Source organism: Triticum urartu, chromosome 4 (assembly GCF_003073215.2).
Source record: "Triticum urartu cultivar G1812 chromosome 4, Tu2.1, whole genome shotgun sequence".
Classification (NCBI taxonomy): Eukaryota; Viridiplantae; Streptophyta; class Magnoliopsida; order Poales; family Poaceae; genus Triticum; species Triticum urartu.
The window spans coordinates 520,525,360-520,539,946 of record NC_053025.1 but is presented as its reverse complement, the minus strand read 5'-3'; the positions used below and the strand labels follow the sequence as shown (position 1 = coordinate 520,539,946).

Below are 14,587 nucleotides of genomic sequence, written 5' to 3'. Positions count from 1 at the left end.
GTTGTTCGGAGTCCCGGATGAGATCCCGGACGTCACGAGGAGTTCCGGAATGGTCCGGAGGTAAAGAATTATATATAGGAAATGCTGTTTCGGCCATCGGGACAAGTTTCGGGGTTATCGGTATTGTACCGGGACCACCGGAGGGGTCCCGGGGGCCCACCGGGTGGGGCCACCTGTACCGGGGGGCCACATGGGCTGTAGGGGGTGCGCCTTGGCCTACATGGGCCAAGGGCACCAGCCCCACTAGGCCCATGCGCCTAGGGTTTTCATGGGGAGGAGTCCACCTAGTGGAAGGCACCCCGAGGTGCCTTGGGGGGGAGGGAAACCTCCCCCTGGCCGCCGCACCTAGGAGATTGGATCTCCTAGGCTGCGCACCACCCCCCTTGGCCCTCCTATATATAGTGGGGGAGAGGAGGGACTTCAGAACCCAGCCCCTGGCGCCTCCCTCTCTCCCCGTTACGTCTCTCCCTCGTAGTCTTGGCGAAGCCCTGCTTCTGTGACGCCCTGCATCCACCACCACGCCGTCGTGCTGCTGGATCTTCATCAACCTCTCCTCCCCCCTTGCTGGATCAAGAAGGAGGAGACGTCTCCCGTCCCGTACGTGTGTTGAACGCGGAGGTGCCGTCCGTTCGGCGCTTGGTCATCGGTGATTTGGATCACGTCGAGTACGACTACATCATCACCGTTCTTTTGAACGCTTCCGTGCGCGATCTACAAAGGTATGTAGATGCATCCAATGACTCGTTGCTAGATGAGCTCCTAGATGATCTTGGTGAAACGAGTAGGAAAATTTTTGTTTTCTGCAACGTTCCCCAACAGCATGCCACCACGAACGAGCTCCTCGAGGAGGTCTTCTTTCACCTCCCGTCGGACGAGCCAGAGCACATCATGCGCACCTCCCTGGTCAGCAAGGTTTGTCTTGGCTTCCTCTCCGTTAGGTTTCTGATGGTGGAACCAACCCACCAGAGATCAAGTTCTAGACTTGGTAGTGGAAATCTCATTTATTTATTTTTTGAAATTATTTCATGCTTTTCGGCGATGTTCGTTTAGTGGGAGAAGACGTTCCTGTCAACTACGAGGTGTCTCTGGTGACTTTGTCAATATCAAGATATTGTGACGACTCAATATCTCGGAGGTGCTTCCGTCCATAGGGGTGAGTGTATCTGCATGTATGTGAGTATATGCGGTTTTCCTTGAGAAGCCGCGAGGTTTGCTCTGTTAGAATTTTTTTGTTGACCATTCGACAACATCAAATGAAATCCCAAAAGGCTTTGCAAATGATTTCAGGTTGCAAGCAGGGTTTTTTTTTGAAAGAAGAAAATGCAAGCACGTAGAAGAATCGCGTAGTTTGCTGCTACCAGCCCAAAGCCCAAATAGAGGCCGATCGGGGAAGGCCAGTCCGGAGCACACAACATTCCTCCCGCAGTGCGCAGTCCCGCCGCAGCAGCCCGAAAATTTCCCCACCCGAAACCCTCGCCACCGACGACCCCGGCAAACCCTCACTGTCTCACACGGAAAACGATTGACGTGGTGAAAAATTCACCCACTTGAATAATAGTAATGCAACAAATCAAATCATTTCAACATGGAGGGATCGTGTAGTTCCGAAAACAACCTGAAAGGTTTATGGGAATCTTACATTCTTAAGAAGTTGATCCCCACTACAAAGCATTCTTTCAACATGCACATACTCCACATCAGCATGCATGCCATGTCATCAATTCAATTACAATTACAACCTAGAGAGCAGACATAAAGCACGACGTTCTGTTACCAGCCCCCATCCATTTCTAGACGTAAACCACAAACTCCTCTAGAACAAAGCGAACGCACGACGTTTCATTAACTCTCAACCGTTTGCAGGCGCAAACCACGGACTCCTCTATCCCCTAATAAAACGATGACCCCTCACTACCTCTAACACCATCTTTTTCCTTCTATTTTGTAGGAAGCGGCGGATGGGTTTCGATCTCTGCATCAGGGAGCTCCCCCGGCACGAGCGTCGGTCTGTATCACCTCTGCCGCTCTCTGGTATTCTATCGGGCTATGTTCGCGCTGCTGGTGTGGTTCCCAACATCGCTGGCGGCCGCGGCGCCTTAGTCGTCCCCTACAACTCTGTCTTCGTTCCGGCCAAGGTATCTCCGGCTGGAGGTTTGTTCCGCTGGATTCCACCCGGACCGAGCCTGTTGACGGCCAGATTGGAGTCTGGACCTGGTTTTCCTAAAGGCATCAAAAGACCGGGCGTTGACAGCAGACAGTTTGGAGGAGCGCTTCATCCACCTTCCCTGGCGAGCATTCAACAGGGTGCTGCCCTAGCTGATTCAGGGCCGAGCTTCTACTGCGGGGAAGGTAGTCTTCTTCAGCAAGTTCAGGCCCCGTAGCTGTCGATGATGGTGAAACCACGTAATTCATTGTTGTCTTAGTTTCTTCAGAGCTTTTTTTTTAGGGGTAGTTTCTTCAGAGCTACTGCTGTTGTAACGCTTGATACTTCCCCACAACCCATCGATTACATGGCCTCCAGCCAGATTTGACCCTTCTTCTCCTCACAAGTCAAAACACCAGGTGCATGTACTCCCTCCGGTCCTTTTTACTTTGCATATTAGGTTTGTCTGAAGTCAATCTCATCCAACTTTGACCAAGTTTATATAAAAAATTATAGACATTCACATAACAACACCAATATCATTAGATTCATCTTGGAATATATTTTCATATTATATTTATTAAATATTATAGATGCTGATAATTTTTAATATAAATTTGGTCAAACTTATCAAAGTTTGACTTTCGGCAAAACCAATGTGCAGAGTAAAAAGGACCGGAGGGAGTATACAGAACTGATGAGGCAAACGACCAGCCCGCTACGGAGGTTAAGGGAGCAGCGGGCCACCCCCCATAATGCAGGTTTGTCCCTTCCTACACCGGCTGGAACGCTGGCTATACATTGTGAGTCACGAGGTACGGGCCACAGGATGTCTCTTCCATCTCACTACTACAGATCTTATTCTTTTTAGGATCTTACTAGCACATATGCCCGTGCGTTGCAACGGGAGATAAATAGTATGCATTTAAAGTCAGTGACAATTATATGTGCAAGCAGAATCTTATGTGCACATGAAAAAAAGGACGTTTAGCTTCTCGGTTTCTCCACGTGTGAAAGAATCAATCCGCTATTTTTCCATTCATTAATCAAGGGCATTTAAGAGTTTTGTTACGTCACCGTATGCCAGATAAGGCACATGAGTTATTCAATCTACTTTCCTTTCAATCCTTTCGATCGAGGGGATTTTAAGGTATGAAGTTTCTAATTATTCTAGGAGACATGATCAATTTTTTAAATACGGAATAATTTTTTTAATTATGTACACTTTAAAAAAACACGAACAAAATATTAAAAGGAACATCTTTTAAATTCACAAACATTTTCTGAAAATACCAGCCTTTTTTATAAAAATATTAACATTATTTGACTTTGTGAACATTTTTTTAAAAACGGGAACATGTGTCGAAAATTCCTAAGATTTTTAGAAAATGTGTATCTTTTATACAAAGCATTATTTTTAATTGTGCAAATTTCACTAAAAAAGAATATTTTTCGAATTTGGAGCATTTTTGAAAAGCCATTTTCATTTAAGACATCTCGAACAATTTTTAAAAACAATAATTGTTTTTTTAAAACGGGAATTGTTTTGCAGGTTCTGAATATTTTTCAAAATAGCAACAAAATTTCGGAATTCTTAACATTTGCAAAAAAATATTTTTATTAAGTCTGAATTTTTTAAGAGTTTTTAATTTAAGAAATAAATTCTAAAATAAAAATAAACTTGGAAGGGAAGAAAGAGATATGGAAAGGAGAATAAAATAGAAGTAAAACACAGAAACAAAGAACATGGGCCAGCCCACTATTGGTTGTCCTGTGCGAAAATCAGACAAAAAAACTATGAACATTATTTGAATTTTTGAACATTTTCTAAAATTGGAACATGTGTTTCATAAGATTTTTAGAAAATGTGTATCTTTTATACACGAAGTACATTTTTAGTTGTGACAATTTAAATAAAAAATTTAATATTTTCTTAATTTGATGCATTTTTTTGAAATGCCAGTTTCTTTTTAGACATCTCGAACAATTTTGAAAAGTATGTCTTTTTGCAAAAACGGGAAACTTTTTGCATGTTCTGAATATTTTACAAAATAGCAAGAAAATTTGGAATTCTGAACATTTTCAACAAATTGTTTCTTAATTCTGAACGTTTTTTATGAATTTTTAATTTACGAAATTAATAATAAATTTAAAATAAAATTGGAAGGGAAAACGAGATATAATAATAATAATAATAATAATAATAATAATAATAATAATAATAATAATAATAATAATAATAATAATAATAGAAGTAAAACACAGGAACAAAGAAAAATGGGCTAGCCCAATATTGGTTGTCGTGTGCAAAACTCCACTATTTGTCGCCATGTGCGGGAAATAGTCTTTTATCAACTGCGTGGGTAGACAAATAAGTGGGCTGGCTTCGCTGGGCCAGAGCGCGCGGTCCATGTACGAAAATTCTTTTTTAGCAAACAAAGGCATAAAAAATTAGTACCACCTTGGAAAGCAAAAAAAAGTTCTTTTCAGCGGTGAACGGATGAAAAACTTGACGAAACGAAGCTTGCTTTATTAGTAGGTATAGATATAGATATAGATTTGCATTCCAGGATTCACTGTATTATTTTGGTTAGTTTAGATTTTTACCATCTAACGCATGATGTTTTTTCATTGTCTTTGATTTTGCATCAATAGGCCAGTCTGTTGCTGCAGTTTACGAGCAAGAGATTCCAACCGACAGGCAAAAGATCCATGTTTGGGGCATAATATGTGCAGTTGTGTTGTATTTTTCTCCTCTCCTGTTTTATTGCACTACTTGCTTGCTAAATCAATTGGAGGCAATTGCTCCTCTTTCCTAACTTGGAGCAATTAGTTTATCTTCAAATATGTATCTTTCCTTCCGTGTATTTCACCTTTTTAATTCTGTGTAGATTAAATTTACTGCTCCTTTCGATGTTATATTTTGGTTAGTTCTATGCAAAGTTAATCATTAGAAAATTTAATAGGATTTTTGTGCAAATTAAAGTTAATCATTGTGGCAAAGCACAAAGAACTTAGCAAGAAAAACTCTTTTTAGCTCTTTTTCTACATTATAATACTCAATGTATACTCTTACTATTATATATGCAATTTTATAGAGATAGACCTACATGTACCCGCAGCAACGCGCGGGGTATCATCTAGTGTTATCTAGCGACTGTTCCCTAGAAGGAAATGAACCCTCTCATAGCCACATGATCAAGATCTGACAGTGACAGTTTTTGGATGAAAAAGCAATAAAATAAATAAAGTGACATGCTTTTGTCAAAAAATGCCATCCTCAAACACTAAAATTGCCAGCCGTGTCATTCACAAATGTCATCCTAACTAGCAAAATGTCTCTGTCTATTGCAGTCCAATATTTAACATGACCACCATGTGAGGCCCAAACGAGACCACCACACATGCTCTCACCCAGGCCCCAATGAGAAGGTCACAAAAAAAACAGTCCACAAACCCACACCACCTCGAACTTTTCCCCTCCCGATTGAAGCCTTCGCCTCCACCCACCACTAACCATGCATGTCGAGGACGGGGCGTCGAGCCGTTGGCTGGGCAGCTGAGGTTGCTGCCAGCCCATCCGAGTTCGAGTCCCAGCTAGGACTCGTGGTGCTTGCGGAGTTTCTTCTATAAAAAAATGCCAATGAGGGTTAGTCCTTAGGTTGGTCTCATTTTTTTAACCATGCATGTCGCTGCCGCTGTCGGACGAGCTTCTTGAGGAGACCTTCCCCTGCCTCCCACCATACGAGCCCGAGCAACTAAAAAAACTTGAAGAAAAATAACGAAAACCAGCAAAACATAAAACATAAATGTTAAAACCTTTAATAAAAATATGTCATTCTCAAAAAAATATCAATTTTTTCTAGATTTTATTTCTATAAAGAAATAATTGTATTGTTGATTGTTGTAAGGTATCAAATGAAAATATAAATATTGTAGTCATACTGCAATGATAAAATTGAAAATAGTGAAATTATCATGACTCCCTTGTGCTTTGGCTAATGATTTCAAGTTGCAAGCAAGCAGAAGAATCGTGTAGTGCCTTTTTTCTTCTTCCGTGAAGCTCCCTCATGGAAATTGTAGTGCTTCTGTCGTTATTTCGTTAGTTCTTTAAAGCGAGAAGGTACTTCAGATTTATGGAAGGGCTCAGCGGCGACGACTGCAGCTCCAGAACGCTGGTCCTTAGGGGCATGTGCACGAAGATTTTTCGGCTGTTATCGACAAGATCAAACTAGCTCAAATAAGGGAATGACGACAGCGGCGCGTCGACGGCTCGTTCTTACGACAGTAGTGGTCGTTTGGTGTCTCGGAATCTCAATGTAATTTTTTATGTTTGAGATAATTTGTACTTCCGATAAACTTTTGTATTCCTTCTGTAAACTAATATAAACGCTCTTATATTTTAGTGATCTAAACGCTGTTATATTAGTTTACAGTTTTAGTGATCTAAACGCTCTTATATTAGTTTATAGTTAGTGATCTAAACGCTTTTATATTAGTTTACGGTGGGAGTAATATATCTTATCTCTTCGGACAAAGAGAGAGAATGGTCTGGTCTGCTTTTTTATTAGAAGAGAGAGAATGCTCTGTTTTTATTTTTTTGAGGGGTGAGTGAATGCTCTGTTTTCCTTTGGAGTCTGAGAATGCTGTGCTCAGCCCAAAGCCCAAAGCCCAAATAAATCTGAGCTCGCCACTATCCATCATCCATCCCATCCTATTCCTTCCTTCCTTTTGCCGCAGCAGCTAAGAAACTTCCCCACCCGAAACCCTCGCCGCCTCCACCAGCCATCACCATGCCGCCGACGACCCCCGTTCCATCTCTGCCGGAAGAGCTTCTCGAGGAGGTCTTCCTCCACCTCCCGCCGGACGAGCCGGAGCACCTCGTGCGCGCCTCCCTCGCCAGCAAGCTCTGGCTCGGCCTCCTCACCGGCGCTCGCTTCCGCGGCCGCTACCGCGACTTCCATGGAGCTCCCCCCATGCTCGGCTTCCTATATACCCTGCCCTTCTTATGTTCCAGTCCGCCGTCGACAGACCCCCGCCCACACTTCGTCTCCACCACGAAATTCGCCGCACGCATTCCCGACGACCTCCGGGGGCACTCGGAGTACGATGCGCAGGACTGCCGCCATGGCCGCGTTCTCATCAGGTGTAAGGATCTGGGACACAGGATGCTCTTCATTTGGAACCCCATGACGGGCTGTTCCACGGAGCTGCGCCCGTCCACAGAATACATGGAGGCCGAAAGCCATGGGGCTGCGGTGCTCTGCGCCCTCACCGGCTGTGACCACCGCGCGTGTCACGAGGGCCCCTTCCGGGTCGTCTTTGTCTACCTGGACCAGGATGAGGGCGAGGGTGTTTGTGTTGCATCCGCAGCCGTGCTCTTGTCTGATTCTGATTCCAGCAAGCGGCCCAATGGCAAATGGTGTGAGCCGTGCTCTCGTCTTCATCTTGTGGACGATGCATTCATTGAGGCAAGACCCCCAGTCCTCGTCCAAGACGCACTTCACTTCATGCTTAGGCACTATGAGGATTATCGTCGTGTAGGAATTCTCAAGTATGACTTGGGCTCTAACTGCTTATCACTAATTGACGCGCCATTGGAGGGGCCTGTCATTGACGATGCCGCCACACTCATGGCGATGGAGGATGACAGCTTGGGACTTGCACATGTGGAAAGGTTAACCCTCAATCTGTGGTCAAGGCAGATGGCTTCTCACGGAGTTGCCTCATGGACTCAGCGTGCAATCGTCGATCTTGGGAACCTTCTCCCCATTCAAAATCCCGAGGAAGATCTTGAACTGCTTGGATCTGTGGAGGGCAGTGATACTGTGTTCGTGACCACGGACATGGGCATCTATGAGATTAATCTCAAGTCACTACGATGGAAGAAGCTGTGGAAGACAGACAAGTTCTGTGCTTTGATTCCGTACATGAGTTTCTACAACCGCTGAGGTATATATCTATATCTGTAGTCCTTTTTTTCTTCTTCTGACTTGGGAATAAAGCTTAAAGTATAAAGTATAAGCTAGTGGAACATACAAGTCACTAGATGTCTAATCAGATTGGAAGTTATATTTGAAATGCATCCTAACAAACTGAGTGGTATGTAACACTCGAATTGTGCTTATTTAATTGGCAATTTATGTTGTATTCACACTGAAAATTCTATGTTTGCAGAGTGATGCGGTGAATTGACAACATATGGTTGAGTATGTTTAAGCCAGGAGGCGACTCTCATCATCACAAAAGATGACCAACTTGGAGGCGACAGTGGTCTCTTGATGAATTATGCCATTATTTAGTAGCTGGTTTGGTGCAGTGGTTCTTGTTTTATCATATTGTTATTGGCTTTTGTCAGTAAGCTTGACAGGTCCCCGTGTTGTCTTATGCCATTATTTAGTAGCTGGTTTGGTGCATCGTAAGCGAGTGATTGGATTATGTTTGTAATGAACCTCTAATTTCTTGCAGCTTCAGCTATGTGGCATCTTGTAATTTGCTCAAAAATGCATCTGCAGACAATATCTTAGTGTTTCCATTTAAAAACTTGTACAGTTTGCTCTCCCAGCTTTGATCCAATATCTGAATTCTCATCTTCAAAAAGAGGTGATGAGACATGTCTAGAGCTAGTGGTTCTTGTCTCTCAAGAGATGATCATGGCTTTCTGTATGCTGGCTTGCTGATATGTCTTAATTTATCTTTGAATTTAATTAGTGCTACATGTCAAGTGCTGATTTTATTGCATTTATTTAGCAATCAATGTTATTATGTTAGTGAAATCTTGAGCTATAAGTTGAGGGAACTGACTGACTGAGAAGATGTGATCTGCATGACTGTATGAAGACCTCAAAGAGGTTTTAATTGCTTCAGTAGCTTCATAAAACTGTCAGCTATTTGTTCATTGTTTCTTGCATATTTTTGCCAAAGGTGCATATAGTACTAGACTGCAATATTAGTGAGATGAAGATGTTTATATGTTTGGTCATAGAGTGCAAGGCTATAGTTATTGCAATTGCTTTTTTTTATCATACTTTCTAGAATGGCTCATGGATTTTTATTATTTCTTAGACAAGATCTTTTACTCAAAGGCATCAACACACATTTCTCTATGTTTTTCTGTACTTTTATATAAATCTGCATGTCTTGGAAAAAAAATGGATTTACATGACCTGGTCTCTATTCAAGTCTGGACTGTTCCTCCGCTAGGTTACTGAGTTGGCTCCCCCCATTATTCTTCATCAGACAACACACACTTAATAGAAAAACGAGGTTTCTTCTTGGAAAACTTCTGTACTCATGACTTTGTTTCATATTTTCTTCATATGTGGGTGTTCGTGGTAGGTGGTTTGTATTCTTACAGCAGGATATATATTTGTATATTTTTTGTTTTTTTTCAATGAAAATGGAACCGGAGGTGGGCCCCCTGCTCATCAGTTTTTTGGGGGGATATTATTATTTGTGCATTGCTGGGGAGTTGCTTGTTATGCTGGTTGAGTATGTTGAAGAGAAGGATGCCACTCTAGTCAACATGAGAGATGGTCATGATTTATCCCACCTTCATCGTGGCTATCCCATATCGTGGCACATACTTGCACATACTATGCTGGCACATACTATCATTAAGATATAATGAAGTAAAGCCTGACTTTCCTAGTTTCTAGGGATTTGATACCCCACCCTTTATGAGATGAACAATTAATAACAATCCCACAAAGGTCAATAGTCAATTGGCGGAAAGGATGAGACATTTTGCCGGAATTCATTCTTGGCAGCAAAAGTTTATCATTCATTTTCTCCTCCGAGTTTGTCTGCTATTGGAGAATCAAAAACTGGAGGATTTAATGGTTTACGGTTTATCATGACTGCTTTGGATTATTGCGCATTAAGATTCTGTCTACACAATTCTGCTGTTAATTGCCCAATATCTTCTCTGTATACTTTATATTGGATATATAGCAGTTCACTGAGGTTATCTGCGAGGTAATATCTTAAAGTTTGAAGATCATTACAAATTTCAAGATTCACGATTAGGCTTTCCTACAGTTAGAAATAACAAGAATATTTCATGACTTTATAATCTATGCAGGGGACACATTTTCAGAACAATAGGAAAACGTCATGAGTTTGTTTCAGGCACAAAATACAGTTAGAACGTGTACACGTCAGAAAAAGAAAGGCAGAGCTTTCTTTATAACCTTGCCGATAGAATTTCTAACATTATGCATGTGGCATCTTGGCAAGATATGTAATCCTGGAAGCATGGAAGTTTTCTATTTAGTTTGTTTATTTCTGCTGCCACCTATTTTATCAAAATATTTGCATTTTATAAAGATTACTGCTTCACTACTAGTACTTGTCATCATAATGCAAACTAAAGGTATCTGTTCTGAACTCAATTACCAGCATTGGCAGCTGAACAAAGTTCTCCTTTTCTGTGTGAACTAGTTTCTGTACCTTAATCCCGGCTGAATGAGAATCTTGATTTCAAAAGAGATGGTTCACTTCTGGTATTATGAAACTAATGTGAATCTTTAACCTGCAGGGCTGGTGGCTCTGCTAAGGCGGATAGCAATGGCATTCCTTGTGATGACAATGGCAGACTTGAGTGATCAGCATCTTCGTCTGGCAGGACCACCTTTTCGATAACACCAACTCCTGTCTTGAGTTTCTACCTGGACGTCGCTGTGGCCAGGCACCAGCAGGCCTGTGCACTCAACAGTACTCCCTCATTGCTCGTAAAGAGGAGATATACCTACGACCAACAAGGCAATGGTTCTAGTGCATATGCCATCGACGAGGACATATGGTACGGACGTTGTACCCACCAGGCTTTTGAAGGCGAGGCTAACTATTGCTCTAGTTGAAACTTTGACCAGAGAAGTTATAGTAACGGGTGAGGAGTTCCTGTTGAAAGTTGAAATGGTAGTTCTAGAGAGAGACTTTGAAGGCGGAGAAGGCTCACGAGTTACGTACTAGCATTGTTAGAGAAAGAGAAGATAAATAGCGCCCTTGCTTTCTGAGATGTGTTTGTTGGCCGTGAGGAGGCAATGACACAGTGGGAGATGTATCATCCACGTACTGAACTTTGTGGTGAAGGATCATCGTGGAGAATGTGAGTTTACACATTGCTTTGTGAGTTTACACATTGCTTTGCAATTATTCTTTGTTTCTCGCACTCCTTCCACCTGAATATTTGACAAGTTCTGTCATATTGGCACATCATCTTTAAAGTTTACAACTGCACATATAGATATGAGCACATGAATTCTTTTCTGCACTCTAGATTTTTTTAGGGCACTCGCTGATAAAAGAATGCTTTCTTAATGAAGGATTTTGACCAACATAATTTACTGTTAGTCTGTTACTGCTACTGACTGATTTATGCCATCTCATTGTGTCAAATGCTACTAAAATGGGTGGAAAAAAAATGAGTTCCTCGCTTGTATGACCAATATATATAGTTTACAGAAAGGAGAATGTATTCACTTTTGTTCATCTTGTAGGTTTCTTAGAACAAATTCATCTGTACCTACAATGTTTGTTCCTCTTAGGCCCAACAAACTGACTGATTGATGCTTCTGTTCTGTCCCCCATGCCGACGGGAATTGCATTCAGAGACCACACAGCCCATGCACCGCACAGGATGAGACACGCCTCACCCCGGCTGACCATGTCTCCTTCAATGATATCTAGTGCCCAAGACTCCGGATGAAGTATAGGTATTTTAATTCCAGTTCGAAGCTCCATCTGATTTCAGAAAGCGCATGCCCAGGTGCACTTGAATAATGCATGTTGTGTGTTCTCGTCGCCACCACAGTCATCACAGAAAGGAATTTGTTCCGCATGGTGATCTCGAAGAATCGACCAACAGGGAATGAAGTCTTTTATCACCCGCCACCAAAAACATCTGACGTTGGGAGGTACTTCCAGCTGCCAAAGGGTTTTCCAAGCTGTTTTGAACCCATTAGAACTAACTGCAACCTCTTCTCTATCTTGATTACCAGTAAGCAGTTTGTAGGCCGAACGCACAGAGAATTGGCCCTGTTTATCTGGTTGCCATGCCCAGAAATCATCTCCAGGACTAATGGGAATCCGTAAGATTGCTTCAGCATCTATCTGTAGAAAGTTCTCTCTTACAGCCTGAGCGTCCCAGTCATGCTGATTCACTTCAATCAGTTCACTAGCATATGTGACTGTAGCATGTGCCACTGGTGGTTTTGATTTGTGACTCGTGGACATACCATCAAAGTTTTTGCTTCCTCGATTGTGACTTGTGGTAAAGGTGATATTTTGTCCGTCGAACCATCGTGTGCTCTAGATCCTTGTGCACCGAGAACTGGAGAGAGCAATGAAAATATATCTCTGGTGTTGCATGCCCGCGCCAAGGTTCTCGTCTATACGGAAAAATAATTTATAATATTTGAATTTTTCCAAATATAAATTTCATATTTACAAAACTACTGTGCTCCAAGAAACCCAGGAGCCAAGGTTCTCGTCTATATGGAAAACAAATTTATAATATTTGAGTTTTGCAAATATAAATATCATATTTTCAAAAATACCAGGCTCCAAGAAACCTAGGAGTCAAAATGGCACAATGTGGATGGTGTTATGATGCTGATGTGCTATCCCTTGCCTTAGGATTATGTTTCATATTCTATTTTTATATGTGCGGAATTTTTTGAAAAATGGTACATACATTGCTAAGGTGATATACATGTCACATCATATATGTGATGTAACTTAAAAGTTAGGTTTTATAGTGTTGTTTTTGCTCCATGCATAGATAAAATAGCTTATAATCACCAGAGACAAAGTTTGATCCCTTAATTTTATATTAGTCGGATCAACGCCAAGTGCCAAAACCATGTTTAGCATTGTTCCATTGTTGCACTAAAAGTGATTTTGATGATGATATGGAGTGGACAATTAGAAGAATAAAATAGGTTCAAGACCCACTTGAAAATTTTGGTTTATTTGGCATAAATCTTTTTTTCTAAAGATTATTGCTCATTATTTAGATCAAAATATTTAAGAAAAATAAAATAAAATATAGGATAACAACATAGACCATAAATATGTGTTATGAGATTTTTCTAAAATGTACAAAATAAATCAATTTAATTTATAAAAATCCATTGGATTTCTAGTGAATTATGCATTTTAATTTCTAGTTTTTCTATTTCTACTATTATTTCCTTTTTCATTTTGTAAGGAACTATAATTGTCAAACCTTTTTTTTTGCATAAACACAAGAAAGCTTTGATAGGCGATGGAGGGGGAGCCCGAGAATAAATTTGGTTATATGGCGTTGACTACTTGGTCTTAATAGGTTGCCTTTTTTTTAAGACGGCTTGGCCTAAAGAGCTTTGGAATCATTGTGACCTAGCCAGCCGCCGCTTTCCAAAAAGCTAGGGTTCATCCACCTCCCGCTGGCGCCGGCGCCAGTCCATCCTGTCTCCGATGGCCTTAGGGCCATGGGGGCGGAGTGGATCCCGGGCATTGCTGGTGGGAGGCTCCGTTTTTAGATATTTTTTTGTGTTTTGTGAGGGTTTGTGTCCTACTCAGTAAGGCGAGACGACAGCGGACGGCGGCGACTCCCTGTAGATGGAATAAATGTCTCCCCACCTAGTCCTCGTTCCGTTGATGCATCTAGTATCGTCGGTGGGCGTGTAGAGGTGTGTCTCCGGCGAATATGTCTTTGGTGGATTTGCTCGGATCTGTTCATCGTTTGTCTATGTTATTGTGCCTTCGGATTGGATCCTTCTAATCTACACTCTTGATCGACGGCGGTTGTTGTTCTGGCACGTTGGTTCTATGGGGCCTTAGCACGACAACTTCCTGGCTGTCTACTACAACAAGGTTTGCCCAGCTCCGATGAGGAAGGGGCGATGACAACGGCGCTCGCTTCAGTGCTTGTAGTCGTCGCTAGGTGGTCTACGAATCCGAATGTAATTTTTATTATTTCTAGTGTTTGTTGTACTATCATTATTGAAGATGAATAGATCGGAAATTTTACCCGCAAAAAAACAGACGGCTTGGCCTAAAGAACCCTTGGAATCAGATATTGCTAAATACTGCCTCAGACTTTTAGATATGTGCAACATTTGTAAAAATATCAACACTCAAATGTCCAGAATGCAGAAAACCCTCCTCGAGGATATGAGTAACCAGAGATTTTTTTTCAAAAACAGTCAGTTGCTAAGGATATCTAGATATATATAGCGTGTTCAGGAATAGTTCAACTATTAGCTTTGCTGACTCATGACGGAGTTGGCCCAAACTCCACAGAGCTAAATCAAGATCGAAGGACCCCTGAAGTAACTACGATTCATGGAGTTCCGCGTAATTATCGAAATATGCCACCAAGAAAGATGTCGGTTTAATTTAAGGTTCCCTTGTAGCCGAAACCCTAGTCATGACCCTGCCGTCGGTCACTCCTCCAGG

The 14,587-nt window shown here is 41.8% G+C and overlaps 1 protein-coding gene across 1 annotated transcript; it reads left to right on the top strand.

Moving 5' to 3' along the window:
- Nucleotides 1-6,866: 6,866 nt before the first annotated feature.
- LOC125554046 lies at nt 6,867-8,768 on the top strand. The gene is made up of 2 exons (XM_048717670.1): nt 6,867-8,095; nt 8,321-8,768. The coding sequence occupies exon 1, from the start codon at nt 6,937-6,939 to the stop codon at nt 8,092-8,094; it is 1,158 nt and encodes a 385-aa protein (XP_048573627.1). The 5' UTR covers nt 6,867-6,936; the 3' UTR covers nt 8,095; nt 8,321-8,768.
- The last annotated feature ends 5,819 nt before the right edge of the window (nt 8,769-14,587 follow it).

Excerpts from the sequence above, each read along its gene's own strand:
- LOC125554046 (XM_048717670.1), top strand. The coding sequence starts at position 6,937 with ATGCCGCCGACGACCCCCGTTCCATCTCTGCCGGAAGAGCTTCTCGAG.